Source organism: Mauremys mutica, chromosome 11 (assembly GCF_020497125.1).
Source record: "Mauremys mutica isolate MM-2020 ecotype Southern chromosome 11, ASM2049712v1, whole genome shotgun sequence".
NCBI lineage: Eukaryota > Metazoa > Chordata > Testudines > Geoemydidae > Mauremys > Mauremys mutica.
Window position 1 is genome coordinate 37,940,990 of NC_059082.1, and position 19,476 is coordinate 37,960,465.

Consider the following 19,476-nt stretch of genomic DNA (forward strand, 5'->3'; position numbering starts at 1 on the left):
AGAGGCAAGGTGGGCTGGGGCTGTCTGGCTAGGGCCCTTGAGCTTTGCATCCCCCAGATTGGATTAAGGGAGCATTGCTCTTGGCTTTTGTTGGGAATTTTACTCCAAAGGAGCCCCGGGGCCTCCCCACAAACCCTGTCTATATAATGTGTCATGAGAAGAGGAGATTCAACCACAAGGTGCAAAATCATTCTGTGTCAGTCCACTCCAGTATCTTGCCTCTTGCAGCAGCAAAGGGGAAGGTGAAATCCCCACAATGCACCTGGCCAGCTTTGCTGTTCTCTGCCATATGGGTAAAAAAGTCCTTCCTCAGCCCTCAGTGATCATGGAATCCCTGAAGCATGAGACTGGACTGGGCGCCTGTCTCAGCGTGAGGCGCTCCAATTGCTAGTCCAGCCACAGCTGCATCGGTGCCCTGGCCCGAGAGAATAAAAGGGCTGAGAAGATTCTTTCCGAAGGATACACACGGACACTAAATCTCATTCCTAAAGGCTTCAATAAAAGGCAGTCAGAGCGCAGGACCCGTGGGTATTTCTTGAGTCCCAATATGCTGGGGGCTGTGCAACCCAGGGGAGGGCAGCGAATCTCTTGCTTGGTTTATTTGATTTCCCATTGTGTTTAAGGAGGAACTTGAAGGAAGAGAGGAAAGTTTGGGGCAGGAGCAGGGGAGAATAATGTTAGTCTGAGAAGCAGCATGGCAAGGGAGAACCAGGGAAGGACACAAAGGGAATGGCTGGGAGAGTGGCGGGGGAATGAGCCTGGAGAGTTAGATGGGGACGAAGTTTGCAAAGATTCAAGAAGGAGCTGCACTCGGGCGCTGAATGGAGCTGAGCAAATCAGTGACTTTTCAGTTTGGAGGCCAGTCAGAGAATTAAATATATATATATATATTGGTTCGGTTTGGCCTGAAACAAAATTGTTTTGGTTGTTCATTTCAGGTTGTTTGTGGGTGTTTTTCAAGACCCCTCCACCTCTCTTTTAACGTTGCCTCAATTTCAAAATGAAAAGTGACAACATTTTGCTGTGGAATGGTCCAGACTGGTTGGATTTTTAAAACAAAACATTCCCTTTTTCTGTGTGGCTGAAAGGATTTGCTGAATTTGCACATGGTTTGGGTGGCCCTGAGAGATGCATTTTTGGGGAATTTGCTGGCTCTACTGTAGGACCTGCGAGGAAGCCAGGGGAGGGATCATAATGGGCTGGTCTGATGGGTGAGATGATTTTATAGCGGGCTCTGAAGGGGAATGAGAGGAGATACGGGGGGAGGGCAGAGTTAATGGGATGGGTGATCAAGGCCTGGAGCAGGTGGGCTGGAGAGGACGAGGGGGATTGTAGAGACATGGTAAAGGAAGGACTGTTCAGGAAGGACAGGCAGGGCAGAAAAGGTGGGAGAGTTGCATTGTATGTAAGAGAGCAGCATGACTGCTCAGAGCTCCGGTATGAAACTGCAGAAAAACCTGAGAGTCTCTGAATTAAGTTTAGAAGTGTGAGCAACAAGGGTGGTGTCGTGGTGGGAGTCTGCTATAGACCACCAGACCGGGGGGCGATGAGGTGGATGAGGCTTTCTTCTGGCAACTAACAGAAGTTACTGGATCGCAGGCCCCGGTTCTCATGGGAGACTTCAGTCACCCTGATATGTGCTGTGAGAGCAATACAGCGATGCACAGACAATCCAGGAAGTTTTTGGAAAGCGTAGGGGACAATTTTCTGGTGCAAGTGCTGGAGGAATTAGTAGGGGAAGCAAAAGTGGATGTCAACCTGGGAGGCAGTGACCATGAGATGGTCGAGTTCAGGATCCTGACACAAGGAAGAAAGGAGAGCAGCAGAATACGAACCCTGGACTTCAGAAAAGCAGACTTTGACACCTCAGGGAACTGATGGGCAGGATCCCCTGGGAGAATAACGTGAGCAAGAAAGGAGTCCAGGAGAGCTGGCTCTATTTTAAAGAATCCTTATTGAGGTTGCAGGAACAAACCATCCCGATGTGTAGTGTGATAGGCTCAGGCCAGATGGCTACAGGAGAGTAACAGAAGGCAGATATATTAGCCCCAGGTTAAGTAGGTCCCCTTTCCCTGGGTAAGTTAACAGGGAAGGTTCCAAAACAGTCAGGAACTTTCTGGAAACAATTAAGGCAGACAGGCTGATTAGAACACCTGCAGCCAATCAAGAAGCTGCTAGAATCAATTAAGGAGGCTAATCAGTGCACCTGGGTTTAAAAAGGATCTCACTTCAGTTTGTGGTGCGCATGTGAGGAGCTGGGAGCAAGAGATGCAAGGAGGGGTGTGGGTGTGGGTGTGGGTGTGGGTGTGCTGCTGGAGGACTGAGGAGTACAAGCGTTATCAGACACCAGGAGGAAGGTCTTGTGGTGAGAATAAAGAAGGTGTTTGGAGGAGTCCATGGGGAAGTAGCCCAGGGAGTTGTAGTTGTCATGCAGCTGTTACAGGAGGCACTATACACAGCTGTAATCCACAGGGCCCTGGGCTGGAACCTGGAGTTCCCCCGAAACCTCCCAACTCCTGATCAGACACAGGAGGAGTTGACCCGGACTGTGGGTTCCACCAGAGGAGAAGATCTGAGGCGAGCAAATCTGCCAATAAGCGCAGGACTGACCAAGGTAGAGGAGGAACTTTGTCACAGTAGAAAGAATAGTAAATAACAGTGAAAGCCTTGCTGATCTTAAACACAAAAAAGAAGCTTACAAGAGGTGGAAGACTGGACAAATGACCAGGCAGGAGTATAAAAATATTGCTGAGGCATGCAGGAGTGAAATCAGTAAGGCCAAATCACACTTGGAGTTGCAGCTAGCAAGAGATGTTAAGAATAACAAGAAGGGTTTCTTCAGGTATGTTAGCAACAAGAAGAAAGTCAAGGAAAGTGTGGGCCCCTTACTGAATGAGGAAGGTAACCTAGTGACAGAGGATATGGAAAAAGCTAATGTACTCAGTGGGTTTTTTTTGCCTCTGTCTTCACGAACAAGGTCAGCTCCCAGACTACTGCACTGGGCAGCACAGCACGGGGAGGAGGTGACCAGCCCTCTGTGGAGAAAGAAGTGGTTTGGGACTATTTAGAAAAGCTGGATGAGCACAAGTCCATGGGGCCGTATGTGCTGCATCTAAGGATGCAAAAGAAGTTGGTGGAGGTGACTGCAGAGCCGTTGGCCATTATCTTTGAAAACTCATGGCGATCGGGGGAGGTCCCGGATGACTGGAAAAAGGCTAATGTAGTGCCCATCTTTAAAAAAGGGAAGAAGGAGGATCTGGGGAACTACAGGCCAGTCAGCCTCACCTCAGTCCCAGGAAAAATCATGGAGCAGGTCCTCAAGGAATCAATTCTGAAGCACTTAGAGGAGAGGAAAGTGATCAGGAACAGTCAACATGGATTCACCAAGGGCAAATCATGCCTGACTAACCTAATTGCCTTCTATGATGAAATAACTGGCTCTGTGGATGAGGGGAAAGCAGTGGATGTGTTATTCCTTGACTTTAGCAAAGGTTTTGCTACGGTCTTCCACAGTGTTCTTGCTGGCAAGTTAAAGGAGTATGGGGTGGATGAATGGACTATAAGGTGGATAGAAACTGGCTAGATCATCGGACTCAACAGGTAGTGATCAATGGGTCCAGTCTAGTTGGCAGCCGGTATCAAGCGGAGTGCCCCAAGGGTCGGTCCTGGGGCCAGTTTTGTTCAGTATCTTCATTAATGATCTGGAGGATAGTGTGGATTGCACCCTCAGCAAATTTGCAGATTACACTAAACTGGGAGGAATAGTAGATATTCTGGAGGGTAGGGATAGGATACAGAGGGACCTAGAGAAAGTAGAGGATTGGACCAAAAGAAATCTGATGAGGTTCAAGAAGGAAAGTGCAGAGTCCTGCACTTAGGATGGAAGAATCCCATGCTCTGCTACAGACTAGGGACCGAATGGCAAGGCAGCAGTTCTGCAGAAAAAGGACCTGGGGGTTACAGTGGACGAGAAGTTGGATATGAGTCAACAGTGTGCCCTGTGTAGTCCAAGAAGGCTAACAGCATTTTGGGCTGTATAAGTAGGGGCACTGCCAACAGATGGAGGCACATGATCGTTCCCCTCTATTCGACATTGGTGAGGCCTCATCTGGAGTACCGTGTCCAGTTTTGGGCCCCACACTACAAGAAGGATGTGGAAAAATTGGAAAGAGTCCAGTGGAGAGCAACAAAAATGATTAGGGGGCTGGAGCACATGACTTATGAGGAGAGGCTGAGGGAACTGGGATTGTTTAGACTGCAGAAGAGAAGAATGAGGGGGGATTTGATAGCTGCTTTCAGCTACCTGAAATGGGGTTCCAAAGAGGATGGATCTAGACTGTTCTCAGTGGTAGCAGATGACAGAACAAGGAGTAATGGTCTCAAGTTGCAGTGGGGGAGGTTTAGGTTGGATATTAGGAAAAGCTTTTTCACTAGGAGGGTGGTGAAGCATTGGAATGAGTTACCTAGGGAGGTGGTAGAATCTCCTTCCTTAGAGGTTTTTAAGGTCAGGCTTGACAAAACCCTGGCTGGGATGATTTAGTTGGGAATTGGTCCTGCTTTGAGCAGGGGGTTGGACTAGATGACCTCCTGAGGTCCCTTCCAACCCTGATATTCTATGATTCTATGACTGGCGAGATTGGGTAGCAGCCTGGATGTGGGGTGGGGGGAGGAGGAGAAGGAGGGGCAGAGTTGTAGCTGACCCCAAGGTTGAGACTGTGGGGTTGATGGAGAGGAGGATGGGTGTGGGGCCGGCACTGGGGTGGGGGGAGGGTGTGGGGCAGCTGAGCAATGCAGCTCTCCCAAGGGCTATTATGAGTTGGGGGCCGAGAGGCAGCCATAGCCTAGAAGGTTTTTGTATTCGCTTTAATGGAATATATTGGCCTAGAGATTGAAAGGTGTTAACATGACCTGTCACTGTACAGCACTAACCAGTGAAACAAGGCTTGGGATTTTGGAACACACAGACATTGGTCTGCTCAGTCCCACAGCAAACACCCCGTTAAAAATCTTTTATTAAAGACACAGAACAAGAAGGAAACAGTTCACACATTTGAAATGTAGCGTATTGAGTGAGGCTTTTGTTTTAACAATATTCTTTTGCTTTAGAGAGTTTTTAGAAGGGACAAGCCCTGTCTGAAGGTCTCTTTGATGGTATTAAAGATGGTAATAGCTGTCCCTTGTTTTTCCCTTTGTTATTTGGGTTTTTTTATTTGCTTTTGTTTGTTTTTGTTTTTGGTAGAGAGAAGGAGTTAGCTGAGATGGGCTGGATCTGTTGTTGCAGAGGGATGCTGTTTCCGAAAAGACAGAATAAGTCAAAAACACACAAAAAGGGGAAGATTGAAAAACTTTCACTTGCAGCCTTACTGCTGGCGAACTAAAGGCACAGCACACGGTCCGATCAGCCGCTCTGAGACCTGGCAAACTTGTACCAGCATTGGGCTGCTTAGAACATTGCTTTTTGCCACCTCTTTAGTCACAGGATCACTGCAGTGCTGCAAAATATGCAGTCTTGGCCAGCTCAGCCAGACTCTTACTAAACAGAAGGCAAAAGGAGAGGGAGAGGGAAGAGGAGAAATAGGAGGGAAGGAAAATGTCACACAAAGGTGGGAGCAGTGGTGACAGCAGGAACCAAAGTCTTACATCCCAGGTGGTGTTTGGGATTTGGCCGGAGCCAGTGAAGCTGGCCATGTCATCTGAAGTCCCTCTCTCTCAGGCCTGGTCTGGACAGGATATTTCTCAGCATCAGGATCAAGATCATGAAGACCCAAGAGTGTTACGGTGGATCCTGTGGTCCCTAGGAGATGGTGGATGTGGCAGCCATGCAGTGAAGCTCACTTCTTCCTGTCCACCCATCTCCCAGCTAGTCAGAGCACTTCATTCTCCCCGAAGGTCTTTTTTTTTTCTAACGGACCCCAAAGGGAGCGATGGGTGGAATAGTCATTCCCCTTATTATTTTGTCCACCAATTAGATCTCATTTCCGACACACCAGTTTTGGTCCCTTGATTTCCTGCCTCACAGTTCTCTTTTTGACCAGGCATGATCTTAACACTGTCCTTGAGTTATTAGTTGGCCTTTCTGTTTGGGCTCATTCAGTCTGTCTCCCTTTCCTCAACATTCCCTGTTATGAGTTATTGGAACATTTGATCAATTTTTTATTGATAACCTGTCCTTTAAATCGGCTTTGGTACCCAATGACTGGAAGTTAGCTAATGTAACACCAATATTTAAAAAGGGCTCTAGGGGTGATCCCAGCAATTACAGACCGGTAAGTCTAACGTCGGTACCTGGCAAATTAGTTGAAACAATAGTAAAGAATAAAATTGTCAGACACATAGAAAAACATAAATTCTTGAGCAATAGTCAACATGGTTTCTGTAAAGGGAAATCGTGTCTTACTAATCTATTAGAGTTCTTTGAAGGGGTCAACAAACATGTGGACAAGGGGGATCCGGTGGACATAGTGTACTTAGATTTCCAGAAAGCCTTTGACAAGGTCCCTCACCAAAGGCTCTTACGTAAATTAAGCTGTCATGGGATAAAAGGAAAGGTCCTTTCATGGATTGAGAACTGGTTAAAGGACAGGGCACAAAGGGAAGGAATTAATGGTAAATTCTCAGAATGGAGAGGGGTAACTAGTGGTGTTCCCCAAGGGTCAGTCCTAGGACCAATCCTATTCAATTTATTCATAAATGATCTGGAGAAAGGGGTAAACAGTGAGGTGGCAAAGTTTGCAGATGATACTAAACTACTCAAGATAGTTAAGACCAAAGCAGATTGTGAAGAACTTCAAAAAGATCTCACAAAACTAAGTGATTGGGCAACAAAATGGCAAATGAAATTTAATGTGGATAAATGTAAAGTAATGCACATTGGAAAAAATAACCCCAACTATACATACAACATGATGGGGGCTAATTTAGCTACAACGAGTCAGGAAAAAGATCTTGGAGTTATCGTGGACAGTTCTCTGAAGATGTCCACGCAGTGTGCAGAGGCGGTCAAAAAAGCAAACAGGATGTTAGGAATCATTAAAAAGGGGATAGAGAATAAGACTGAGAATATATTATTGCCCTTATATAAATCCATGGTACGCCCACATCTCGAATACTGTGTACAGATGTGGTCTCCTCACCTCAAAAAAGATATTCTAGCACTAGAAAAGGTTCAGAAAAGAGCAACTAAAATGATTAGGGGTTTAGAGAGGGTCCCATATGAGGAAAGATTAAAGAGGCTAGGACTCTTCAGTTTGGAAAAGAGAAGACTAAGGGGGGACATGATAGAGGTATATAAAATCATGAGTGATGTTGAGAAAGTGGATAAGGAAAAGTTATTTACTTATTCCCATAATACAAGAACTAGGGGTCACCAAATGAAATTAATAGGCAGCAGGTTTAAAACAAATAAAAGGAAGTTCTTCTTCACGCAGCGCACAGTCAACTTGTGGAACTCCTTACCTGAGGAGGTTGTGAAGGCTAGGACTATAACAATGTTTAAAAGGGGACTGGATAAATTCATGGTGGCTAAGTCCATAAATGGCTATTAGCCAGGATGGGTAAGAATGGTGTCCCTAGCCTCTGTTCGTCAGAGGATGGAGATGGATGGCAGGAGAGAGATCACTTGATCATTGCCTGTTAGGTTCACTCCCTCAGGGGCACCTGGCATTGGCCACTGTCGGTAGACAGATACTGGGCTAGATGGACCTTTGGTCTGACCCGGTACGGCCTTTCTAATAACGTGGTGGCTTGTCTTGCTCTCTCCTCCCCTTGAGCCATTTCTTTATCTCTTCTCCTCTCTATGATTTTGATTCCCCCTTCATCTTCCCTCCCACCCCCGCCCCCATTCTTTCTATTCTCTTCCTCTGTACTTCCTCCAACCCTTTTCCCTGGGGCCGGTGGGCTCTTCCCCTGAGTTTCCCCAGCTCGCCTTCCCACCAGGCCTCCCTGTTTTCTCTCTCTTTCCTCCCCCCACCCCGCCTCTTTCTTTCCTTCTGTCCCTTTTTGGCTCTTCCTCGCCCAACCCACTTGCTCCCCATTCCCCAGAGGTGTCTTTCCCTAGTGCCTGTCTCTGCTCCCTCCCTCCTTTCCCTGCTTTTTCCTACCCATATAGGTACACACCCACTCCTCGCCCTGGCTAAAATGGCCATCTACGCGACCAGAGAGAGGAGGTTGGCCAATGGAGACTCCTGCGACTGTGGGGCTTGTTTCCGATCCTTAGTCCGTTCACGTCTCCGGGCGGAGTTCCTCTGGAGCAGTGGGCGCTGTCTGGGGTTCTCTGCTCGGTGTCCCCGTCAGGCTCCCTTCTTATGACCCTTTGACCGCACTCCTGTCCCTGTTCTTTTATTAGTTGTCCCCCGCAATTAGTGGGTTTCTGAGGTCCTGTAGATCCTCCTCTTAGGCTGAGGCGGGGATCCGTTAGCATGGGGCGGGCTTCCGCCCGCCCCGTTTCCCGGAAACCCAATAGATACTTTCTCTCTCTGTATCCACACACTCACACAGGGTGACTGAGGAAGAGTCTAATTTAGAATGAATCAAAGCTCTTGACTCTCCTAAGTAAAAGCTGCCAAACTCTAGGATGGTCCCTGGTTCCAGCTTTCTGATCATCTCAATGTTCCTTTGTAACAAGAGTATCTTGTGCCCCTCAATGCCAGATTTTCAGTGGGGCTGTGGAGCCAGTGCTCCCATTGCCTTCAACTGAATTTGGGGCTAGAGCTGGTGTGGAGATAAAAGGCCTCTGCATGGACAGCCCTGGCCTTCTGCAGTGCTCTGGGGATGTGCAGGGCTTGAGGGTGGGCCTTGTGGCTTTGTTCCCTCTTCGCCCCCTACCAGGATGATGTGGAGGTATCTCAGCTAGGGTCTCCTCATGGAGATTTCCTCCCCCAGAGCCTTCTACCATGGGTTTGGCCATGGGGGTGGGACGACTTAGCCGCAGAATCCCAAGAAACAGCATCCTGAAAACAATGCAGGTCAGATCAAAACCCTCATTGGACAAAGGATCATGGTGCAGTAGGAGTGAATGGAGAGAACAAGCAAGGGCGGTGTGGAACTTACTGTACTCTACTACTTTCTGGAAGCCAAATTCTGCAACATGGGAAATTCACAGGGCCCAAATTCTTCTCTTACAGAGCTGTATCTTTAAATGACTGTCCTTGCCTGATTTATTGCCTATTGAGCACATTGGCAGAAGTGGAGATAGAGAGTGTATATTTTAATACATGATTGAGTTCAAGCTTCTCTGGTTGCTCACACGTCTGGGAATGATTTCAGTAACTGTTCTGATCATCAGAGAAGTTGTCCCAACGAAGGACCCGATCTTACAAGCTGATCATTGTGGGTGGCTCACTGCACCTAGGATGAAGCTCACTGAAGACTCTGTAGGCATCCACCTACAGGGAGCAGCTAGCAGGGTTTGAGCCTGAGAGGGTTTGAAAGGGGGGTCCCCTTTCTACCTATGATACATTCACAATGCAGCTGATGTAACAGTGACAACAGAGTGGTGTGAGTAAAACTATTTGAAGGTGTAAAATTGCCAGGCAATGGGGTCAGAGTCAGTAGGAGACCCAGTGCTATCGCTAATTACAATGGATAATTCATCTCTCTTGCGTGCAGTGATGACTAGAAAGCAGCACATGAAAGGGAGCTGGAGGGACTCGAGTGCCCGTTGCTGGGCGACAGGGAGAGGCGGGACCCAGGCCCCGCCCCCGGGGCGCTCCCCCCCCCCGGCACCGCACATGCGCAGTAGCCCAGGGGTTCGGGCTCCCCCTGTCGCCGGACTCCGGAGCTGTGGCTCGGCCCGTGTCCGCGCTGCTCCGCGGGGCCATGGCCGGGCCCCAGGTGCTGAAGCACCGGCGCACCACGCTGGAGCGGGCCGAGAAGCTCCTCTCCGGGCCCGGCTTCCCCGAATGCAACCTCCGGGGCAGGTGGGAGCCGGACCGGTCCGCCCCGCCCCCTCCGGCCGGGAACCAGCGGCCCGCGGGCGTCCCCCGGGCCGGCGCTGCGCTCGCGCTCGGGACGCTGGGCCGGGGGGTGCGCGGGCGAGCTGCGGAGCGAGCCCCGCTGGGGGACCCGAGCCGCCACCGGCCCCTGGGTCCTGCTGGCCCGGCTGTGAGCGCGGGCCGGGATCGGACGGGTCTGGGTTTGGAAAGCGACGTGGCTTCTCCGCAGTGAAACCCGCTGCTCGGCCTGTGGCTCTGCCTGAGAGTCGCAGTGAGTCCAGCCGTGCCCCGGGGCGGGGACGATCGGGTGGGGCGTCCCCACCTACTACAGCGGGTGTCGCTGCTCCGAAAGCTTGGAGCAGGCTGCGGGGGGTGGGTGAAGGGACACTCGCAAGCTCCTTTATTGTGCGTTTAAAGGCTTTAAAAATCAAAGGTGCTCTGCTGCTCTGTCTTTCCCCTTTGCTGTTTCACGCTGCAGTTAGGCTGGTCAGTTTCATTTTTCTGCTTCTTTCTCTCGGATTCTGACAATGCTTTTGGGTTTCTCACAGTGTAGGAAGGAGGTTCTCCACAGAGATCCTCTCACAGACCCATCTGTCTTACCAACACCACAATCTTCCTGTTATTTGGCTCTCAAATATTTAAACAAAAAGACTACTTTCATAGACCCTACAATTACTGCCTCTATTCCTGGCAGCTGTCACATAAATGCTTGCTCCTGCAACTGGCTCTGCTCAGGAGGACCCCAGTGTGGAACCTCATTGAAGTTAATGGGGTTTCTGCGTAGACGCACAGCCAATCCACTTAAAATAAATTGCAGGATTGGGGCTGAATATATGCATGCCCAGGAAGCTAGATGTGAGCTAAACAGGATGGCCACGTGTGTCCCCCTCCAATCCTGCCATGGGGCACAAAGGAGTCAGGTAGGCTGTTTTGTGTGGGCGAAAGTGGGAACCAACTAGCCTCAGAGCGATACTACTGTTCTCACATCTAGTTCCCTGCACACGTGCACTACTCTGATAGCAGCATGGTGCAGCCACTAACCTGGGGGGATGTCAGAAACCCCCCCACTTGTATTACATTTAAAAAAAATCCTTCAATCCTGTTTTCCTGGAAAAGAACAAACCAATAATTGCATTGTAATCATCTTCAGAAATCAGATGAATGAATGACATGTTGGGTCTAAGACTATGTCACTCTGCTGCTTCAGGAGTGGAATTTCTGTCTGGACTATAAATTTCCTCTTGATGCTTTAAGTCATAATGTGACTATTGCTGCTCAGCTAGTGTCTTTAAAAGCTGTACAAGTAGATAACTGAGTCATGGTATCACTGTATGTAGTTCATGTGAGTTCACTTAGGGACAGATCCTCAGTTGATGTAGATTGTCATAGCTTCATCCAGTGCTAATATGCTGTAACCTTTGCTTGCAAAGGTATTTGTAAAGCGTTGAATAGGGGCTCCTATCATTTAAATAGAAAAGAACAAAAGGGAAACATTGTTATGAAGAGGATGGTGATCAATTGTTCTCCACATCCACTGAGGATAGTACCGTATTGTTCCGAGTATAGGCCGCTCCTGATTATAAGCCTCACCCTTAAAGTTTGGTGCTATTTTAAAAAAATTAAATTTTTAACTTTTTTTAACTTAAAGAAAATATACACATTAGTAGAACTGTAAAACAGTATTTTATTTAATGAATAGGAAGACATGTACCAGTATTTTTAACACTTTAAACACTTTTGGTAGTCCTGCTTTTGACGGCATATGTTATATACTCAGAAATATTGAAAACTATTTTGTAGTTATACTGTAAATAAAGAAGGGAAAAGGAATGGACAACAAGGAGACTGATGGGAACAGTTCTCACCATCTCCCCTGCACAACAATCAACAACATTAGCAAATGTTCTTAGGGTTAGGAATCATGGCCCCCCCCCCCGAACTCCTGCCCCATCCAACCCCCCGCGTTCCTTGACACCTCCCCCCACCCCAGGGACCCCTGCCCCATCCAACCACCCCTTCTCTCTGTCCCCTCACAGCCCCTGGAACCCTTGTCCCTGACTGCCTCCCACCGCCCCATCCATCCCCTGATCCTTTCTAACTGCCCCACCAGGACCCTTGCCCCTATTCAATGCCCCTGTTCCCTGCCCTCTGACCCCCCCCAACTCCTATCCACCCCCCGCCCCGAACTCCCCTGCCCTCTCTCCAACACCCCCTCCCTGCCCCCTTACTGCGCTGCCTGGATGTGGCTGGCGGCACTACAGTCCGGCCGCGGCTGGAGCCAGGAGCCCCGGGATGCTGGGCCGGAGCAGGAGTCACGCGGCCAGAGCCCAGAGCTGGAGGATGTGGCGGGAGCCGGACGGCCAGAGCCAGGTAGCTGGCCGGCCAGAGTAGGGCAGCCGGGAAGGGATGCGGGGCCGGAGCCGGGCGGCGGGGGACGCGGGGATGGGGACGGGCGATGCGGCGCCGGGCGGGGGGGACGCACGGCCGGGGCCGGCGCCGGCGCCGGGCGCGGGGGGGGGACGCGTGGCCGGGGCCGGCGCCGGGCGGCGGGGGGACGCGCGGCCGGGGCCGGCGCCGGGCGGCGGGGGGACGCGCCAGAGCGCTCTGATTCCCGGCCGCGGCTGGGATTTGAAGTATTTTTATTGTTGTTTTTTTTCAAGATCCCGATTATAGGCCGCACCCCTAATTTAAAGACTTAGATTAGGGGAAAAAAGTGCGGCCTATACTCGGGACAATACGGTACAAGAGGTAATGGGCTTAATTTGAAGCAAGGGAGATTTAGGATGGACTTCAGGAAAATAATTCTAATTATAAGGATAGTTAAGGTCTGGAACAGGTTACCTAGAGAGGTGGTAGAATCCCCATCATTGGAGGTTTTTTAAGAACACCTTGGACAAAGACCTGTCAGGGATGGTCTTCTAGGTTTACCTGATCCTATCTCAGCACAGGAGGCTGGGCTAGAGGTCCCTTCCAGCCGTATATTTCTATGATGGTGTGATTTGTGGGAAGAAAGAAAATCTCCATGGCTTGGCACTTGTGGTAGTCAAAATATACAAGGCAGATACAGGTGTTCTGCTGCCATTGGTGACCACATGCCATGCTGGGCACCCAGGATTATTGTCAGGCTAATAAGCAAGAGGATTGTTAGTTTTTTAAAACATTGGGTTTTTTTAAACTGAATGTTTCTGCAATGGTGAACCACTGGGGAAAAACCAAGCGTGACAAAGCTTTAGCCTTTGTCGGGAGATTGGGAGACAGATCCTCGTACCTTGGGGTGATTGGCTTTATTTCATGTCATCTTTACTGCAGGCTTTTCGGGGACACCTGCCCCCTGGTGTCTCTCTCCTGCTTCCAGACCCCTCAGCGAATCCCACATGATGAAGCTGTCAGACAAGAATTCAAACCTGTGAAAGTTGGGGACTCCTTTGGACCCACGTAAGTACCAGCCTTAGAGGAATAAAGTGATGTGAATTGATTTTTAACTGACGTTTATTTAAATGAAGAAGTGATGTGAAGTCACTATTGTTTTTCCCCTTGAGGGACACAATGAGCTCTGTGTGTGAGATTCCATTTTTACTCCCCAAGTGCTGCAGATTAATCAGTAGGACTGTGTACAACACCTGTGTGTATACAACTATTTTTTTCTACACCTAAAGATATCTTTAGCACTTTAACTTCAGGTTACTTGTATGCGTATTAGCTAATCCTCTCAAACCCCTGGCGAAGTAGGACAGAAGATATCTAATCCTCCCTGTTTTACGTTTGGGAAGAAACTGAGGGATGGAGAAGTTAAGTAACCTGACTGAGGCCTTGTGGCAAGTCAGTGTCAGAGGCAGGACTAGACTGCAAGCTAGGGACTCTGAAATGTCTTTGCTCAGCCATCTACCTCACTCTTTTGGATTCTTTCAGCTCCATGTTTAGGACTTTGATTTTGATTGATGCTTTGGGCCTATCGGTAAATCTCCAGGCAGAACAGAAGGCTTGTGATAATGCTGGGGCAGTTAAAGGAGGTATCATAAATACCTGTTTCTTAGGTGTTTGTAATTTGTTATAAAAATAAACTCCAGACTAAAACGTGACCCAAGAACTCTGGAAGCTAATTACCTGTCTCTGTCCATCCTGAGCCCCGCTCCTCCAACTTGACTCCCATGTCAGCAGTCCCTGTGGAATACTTCATGTTAGACTATGGAGGTGCGGGGAGTGGATCTTTGAGACTTGGGCCTTCATGAAATAGGGTTGATTTCATCCCTTTTCTCCCCTTCTGAGGCCTTTCCTGCCTGGTGGGTAGTTGCTCTATCCCTGCAGTCACAATCTCTGGTCTCACTCCATGCTGGTAATGTGAGACCCCCTTTGTGCGCCCCTTCTGCTTCCAGCATGGCAGCTCCTTTGTCCTGATTTCTCTGAGAGAGCAGGTCAAACTGTTGCTAGACAGCTGGCTGATTCACTCGACAGCTGGCTGAGATGCCCTGGCTCTTTGGGACCTGGGTGGAATGTGTGGGTGTCTCAATCCAGTTCCTAGACAACAGGTGTCTGTACTGTAAAAGCGCCTCTAAACTTTCCCCCCTTGCTGACTGTCTGACTGGATGAGCCATGGAGAGCAAACTGCCCGTGGATGTTCCTGGTGGGTCTGTCTTGATGTGTATGGGTGGAGGCAGAGCGTGGGGTGCTTGTACTGCTGCTGACCATGCCCTATCATACCTGATCTATACAGAGCAGATCTCTGTCTACGGGGCTGTCAGTTGAGCATCTTTCACTCTTAGGAAAAAATAAACGCAAGCCCTGGCGGGATTGTCTCCTGTGTGTGTTTGTGCATTGGTGTCTGTACATACTACGTGGTTTCCCCACAGACCTCCTTAGAGATTCTACTGAGGCTGTAGTGTCTTGTGCATGTTAACCTTTCATAGGGAAATGCTTAATCATGAACGGCTCAACATCAGTTCAGAAGTGTATGTACCTGTCTTTCAGGTGGTGGACCTGCTGGTTTAAAGTGGAGCTTAGCATCCCCAGAGAATGGGTGGGGAAGGAAGTGCATCTCCTGTGGGAAAGCGATGGGGAAGGGATGGTGTGGAGGGATGCGCAGCCGGTTCAGGTAAGAGGAAGTGTGTGTGCCAATGCTAGATCTTTCTTAGAAGTACATCATAGGCAGTGCTGCAATCAATGCTGTTTCCATGACATGTTCTCTGTCTCAGCCCTTTATAACGGGTCTGTCGGAATTCCCTGCCATTTGTTACATGGTTTGAATCAGACTGGATTTTAATTTCCTCTAATTATATAGTGCTTCCTGGTTTTGTGAGGTTTTTAATTCAATATTCCTGACCATTGGTGTGTGACATGGAATACCCATGGGATTGGTATTAACACTGGGTTTGTAGCAGCTCTATAGGAGAAGCCAACCCTCTCCATGATGTTTTTAGTGTCTGTTTGATGAGGCATGGAGACATGTCCTAGGGAGTTTGAGCAAAATTTTCATTCAGCGGGGTGCTGCAAATGGTCTTTGTACTACGGTAATTCCATAGACAGTGAGCACAGTCTCAGTATGCACAACTCCGTGGTAATCTGCCATGTGTCAGAAGGGCCCCCCCTGCTGATATGCATCAACAAGCCATGGGTTAGTGATTCTGTACTGATGCAGCATGGCAGCCATTCCCATTGAACCTGTGTTAACATCTTTGACGTGAGTGTTGTCATGGAGCTATTTTAATGTCCCTGTAACACACAGGGTTTGACTAAAGAAGGGGAGAAGACTAGCTATATCCTGCCAGACAGCCTCAAGGATGCAGAGCCTCACAGGTGAGCACTGATGCTTGCTGAAATTCAGGGAACCCCCCACCCTGCACTGGTTGGAGGGGCTGTGAGGTACTCTTGGCCCAGCCACACCACACAGGGAAAGTGCCCAGGCCTCTCTGTTCAGAGCTGTGAGGACCAGTGATGCAGCATTGTCACCTATTGGCTGCTCAGCTCATGAGGTAACATCAGGCTGGATTACAATGACAAGGTTTATTGATTGCTGTGCTTCAGGGTGTGAGTTGCTCACTAGGTAGGATGAGGAAGAAATTTGTCCCTTGTGGGGTAGTGTTGCACAGTTAGGTTGGTGTAGTATGTCTGTCTGTCTCTGAAGCACTGGCCACCGTAAGAGACAGGATACCAGACTAGACGGGCCACTGGTCTGGCTTTGTCCGACCGTTCCTGTGCTTTTGGCAGATCTTGTTTCCCAGTCTCTACGCAGAGAACACAGTGAGTTGCTCATTGATCTCTGGTGACTTCTGTTTCCCTTTTTCTCATTTCTACAGTCTGACTGTCTACGTGGAAGTTGCCTGCAATGGTCTCTTTGGGGCTGGAAAAGGCAGCCTGATTGCACCTCCTGACCCTGACAAGAAGTTCACCCTGAACAAGGCGGAGCTTGTGGTCTTCAACAGGGATGTCCATGAGCTGCTGGTAGATTTTGAGATACTAGTGGACATGGCCAAGGTAAATACTTCAGTCCTCTGTCTCTTTTATTCTCCAGCTCCTCTACGTCCCTCTCTCGTCCTTTTTTCATGACTTTCCTTTGGTTTGACCTCCTTCCCCCAGCTCTCCAGCCTCTACCAAAACGACCTGAAGGAGTAAGTATTTGCCATTGTAGTTTGTGTACAACTGGAAGTGTCTCCTTTGTCTCATCATGTCAGCTAACATCAGCAGCCTCTGAGTTCCAAAAAAGTGAAATGTGTATAGTAGGGGAAGGAAACACCATCTTTGCGTGTGCCTCAGGCTACACGTGTCATTGGTAGAGAGGTGGGAAGTTGGTAGGACACTGCTAATGGGCTGTCCACGTGTGCAGCAGTTCAGCGTGCTATCCATCATATAGACTCTCAGCCTGTCCAATATAAGAGTTGCTGAGCTAAGCGTCTCTCTCTTCTCACTCTTGCCCTCCCTCAGTTCCTCGGGGAGGAAAACCAGCGGAGCTTCCAGACACTATATGTGGCCAATCAGATGGTTAACCTGCTTGATGTCACAGACTCCTCTACCTTCCCTGCAGTGCGTCACCTCGCCTCTTCCATCTTCAGGCAGAAGAATGGCGAGAGCCAGCACTCCATCCATGCTATGGGCCACTGCCACATCGATTCTGGTAAGAATGGGTCCCGGGGATGCGTGCTATGGAAAGGCCTGTGGTTAGTAGGGCTAGCCAGTGATGCTGGGTGCTGCCAGAGGGGAGCAGTTCTCAGGCGAGCAGGCACTGAGTGTTCTGTAGAAGTGATGCCCTGAGCCTCTAGGAGAAGGGACAGGAATATCCCAGCTATCAGCTACAAAATGTATGTAGCCGTGTCAGCCTGACTGGAGATGGTGACTTACCACAGGGCTGGAAGGCATCCTTTACAAAGGGGCATGTCAAAGCCTTCCATGCCCATTCCTTAGTTCCTTTGCCTGGCCCCTAGATTTCAAATTCCCATGGGGTTTTTCCTAGTCATGCTATTGTGGGGAAAGGAAGTGAGGTATCCAGGACAGGCAGCAGCCCCGTGAGCTGAGGACTCTTCAGGACTTACAGCCATGCTTCAATCCACTGACATTTTAATAGTGTGATTTTTCCCATGTCTTCACACCCTGCAGTGGTTGATTCTTGTAAAGGCAGCACAGCTTGGATCCCAGATGAGTAGGGCCCTACCGAATTCACCGTCCATCTTTGTGAATTGCATGGTCATAGCATTTTAAAAATCTTTATTGTCACAATTTCAGATATTTAAATCTTAAATTTCACGCAGTTGTAAACAAAGCATGAATATGTATGGAAAAACAGCAAAATACAAACCTGTAAAGCCCTCAAGTCTGTGTTTCTCAAACTAGGGGTCCCAGGCCAAAAGGGGGTTGCAAAGCTATTGTAGGGGTGGTCGTGGTATTGCCACCCTTACTTCTGAACTGCCTTCAGAGCTGGGTAGCTGGAGCATGGCGGCTGCTGGACTGATGCCGAGCTCTGAAGGCAGTGCCGCAACCAGTAGCAGCGCAGCGTTCAGAGCTGGATTCCTGGCCAGCAGCCGCTGCTCTCTGGCCACTCAGCTTTGAAGGCAGTGCCACCAGCAGCAGCAGGTAGAAGTAAGGGTGGCGATACCATACTATGCATCCTCTACTTCTGTGTTGCTGCTGGCAGCGGCACTGCATTCAGACCTTGGTGCCTGGCAAGCAGCTGCCGCGCTCCAGCCACCCAGCTCTGAAGGCAGCATAGACGTAAGGGTAGCAATACTGCAACCCCTATACAATAGGCTTGAGACCCTCTTTTGGGTTGATACCCCCCATTTGAGAAATGCTGTGTACTTGTATATACTTTTACCCTATAGCATAAAAGAATATAGTACAGGGTGAAAGTACACAAAATATCAGATTTTACGGGGGAACCCAGATTTCATGGTCTGTGACACGTTTTTCACAGCTGTGATGAGGCTCCGTTGTGTCTTTCCAGCCAGGGGAAGGCAGCACAGAATGGGCATTGGCAGGCGGCAGGCTGTATGTGTATATAAAATAATGGCCATTTAAAATGGAAAGGCCATGTGGTCACAGTGAGCTCAGCCTGCTTCTGTCCCTGCAGCCTGGCTGTGGCCATACGAGGAGTCTATCCGCAAGTGTGCTCGCAGCTGGGTGACTGTTGTACGCCTGATGGAGAAGAACCCGGAGTTCACGTTTGTCTGCTCGCAGGTGAGTTGTCATCTTCCGCTCTCAGGTGGGCAGCAAAACTCTTGGAGCAAAGACAGGAGGAAGGTTAGTGCATATTCTAAGGAGCATGGTAAGTGGCTGGGAGGGGGGCTGCTATGCAAGGGACTTCTCTATCCCTGGTCTCCAAGTTGTTTCTGCCATGCTCCCAAGCCCAGATGCCAGGTGTAGATTTCAGCCCAAGCCTCCTGCCTGGTAGCAGAGAGCTGTCCTGCCAGGTCTGGGACCAGTCCTATTTGCACTGAGCTCCAATGCCTGCTGAAAATTCAGGTTTGCAGCTGCTGTGAGTCAGAAGCTTTAGACAAATTGGATAATCTCTAAAATAGTCTCCGGGTGCTTTATGGCTCTGTCTTCTTTGCAGGCCCAGCAGTTTGAGTGGGTGAGGAACTGGTATCCTGGGCTGTATGCTCAGATTCAGGACTACGCCAAAGAGGGACGGTTCATACCTGTTGGCGGCACCTGGGTAGAAATGGTAAGGTCACGGCAGCCCTTCTGCATCGCCCTCTGAGTCTTCTCTCTAACAGATCAGTTACTGAGTCTCAGATGCCTTCTCTTAACATCTTCTTCTGCTCAGACCCTCAAGGGGAATCATGAGAGGGGTTTTGGAACCCAGCCCCTAGCCTGGGGAGCCCTCCCCTCTGGAAACGTAACCCTAACCCTACTGTTTGGAATACTAATGGTACCTGAAGACCACTACCCTTTAGAACCCTTATCCTAGCTCAGGGACCCTTACCTTTGGGACATTAATCCTAGGCGTTGGGGCCTAACACAGTGACTCGTACCCTTTGGAAACCTAAATGTATCCTGGAGAGCCCTATACTCTGAAACTTTAACCTTCACCAGGGGAGTCCTATGCATTGGAAACCTA

At 49.3% G+C, this 19,476-nt stretch overlaps 1 protein-coding gene across 4 annotated transcripts in view; it reads left to right on the top strand.

Annotated features, from left to right (window-relative positions):
* MAN2C1 (mannosidase alpha class 2C member 1) overlaps positions 1–19,476 on the top strand; it is a 39,941-nt gene that overhangs the window by 1,378 nt on the left and 19,087 nt on the right. The window contains exons 1-8 of one of the 4 annotated variants that reach the window (XM_044978620.1): positions 9,754–9,917; positions 13,242–13,367; positions 14,898–15,021; positions 15,652–15,722; positions 16,223–16,400; positions 16,848–17,037; positions 18,487–18,593; positions 18,970–19,080. In XM_044978620.1, coding sequence (XP_044834555.1) covers positions 9,817–9,917; positions 13,242–13,367; positions 14,898–15,021; positions 15,652–15,722; positions 16,223–16,400; positions 16,848–17,037; positions 18,487–18,593; positions 18,970–19,080 — 1,008 coding nt within the window. In that variant the 5' untranslated portion in view covers positions 9,754–9,816. Of the gene's footprint in view, positions 1–9,753; positions 9,918–10,325; positions 10,853–12,249; positions 12,303–13,241; positions 13,368–14,897; positions 15,022–15,651; positions 15,723–16,222; positions 16,401–16,847; positions 17,038–18,486; positions 18,594–18,969; positions 19,081–19,476 lie in introns of those variants that run through there. The other 3 variants (XM_044978621.1, XM_044978623.1, XM_044978622.1) reach the window with 3 other exon arrangements.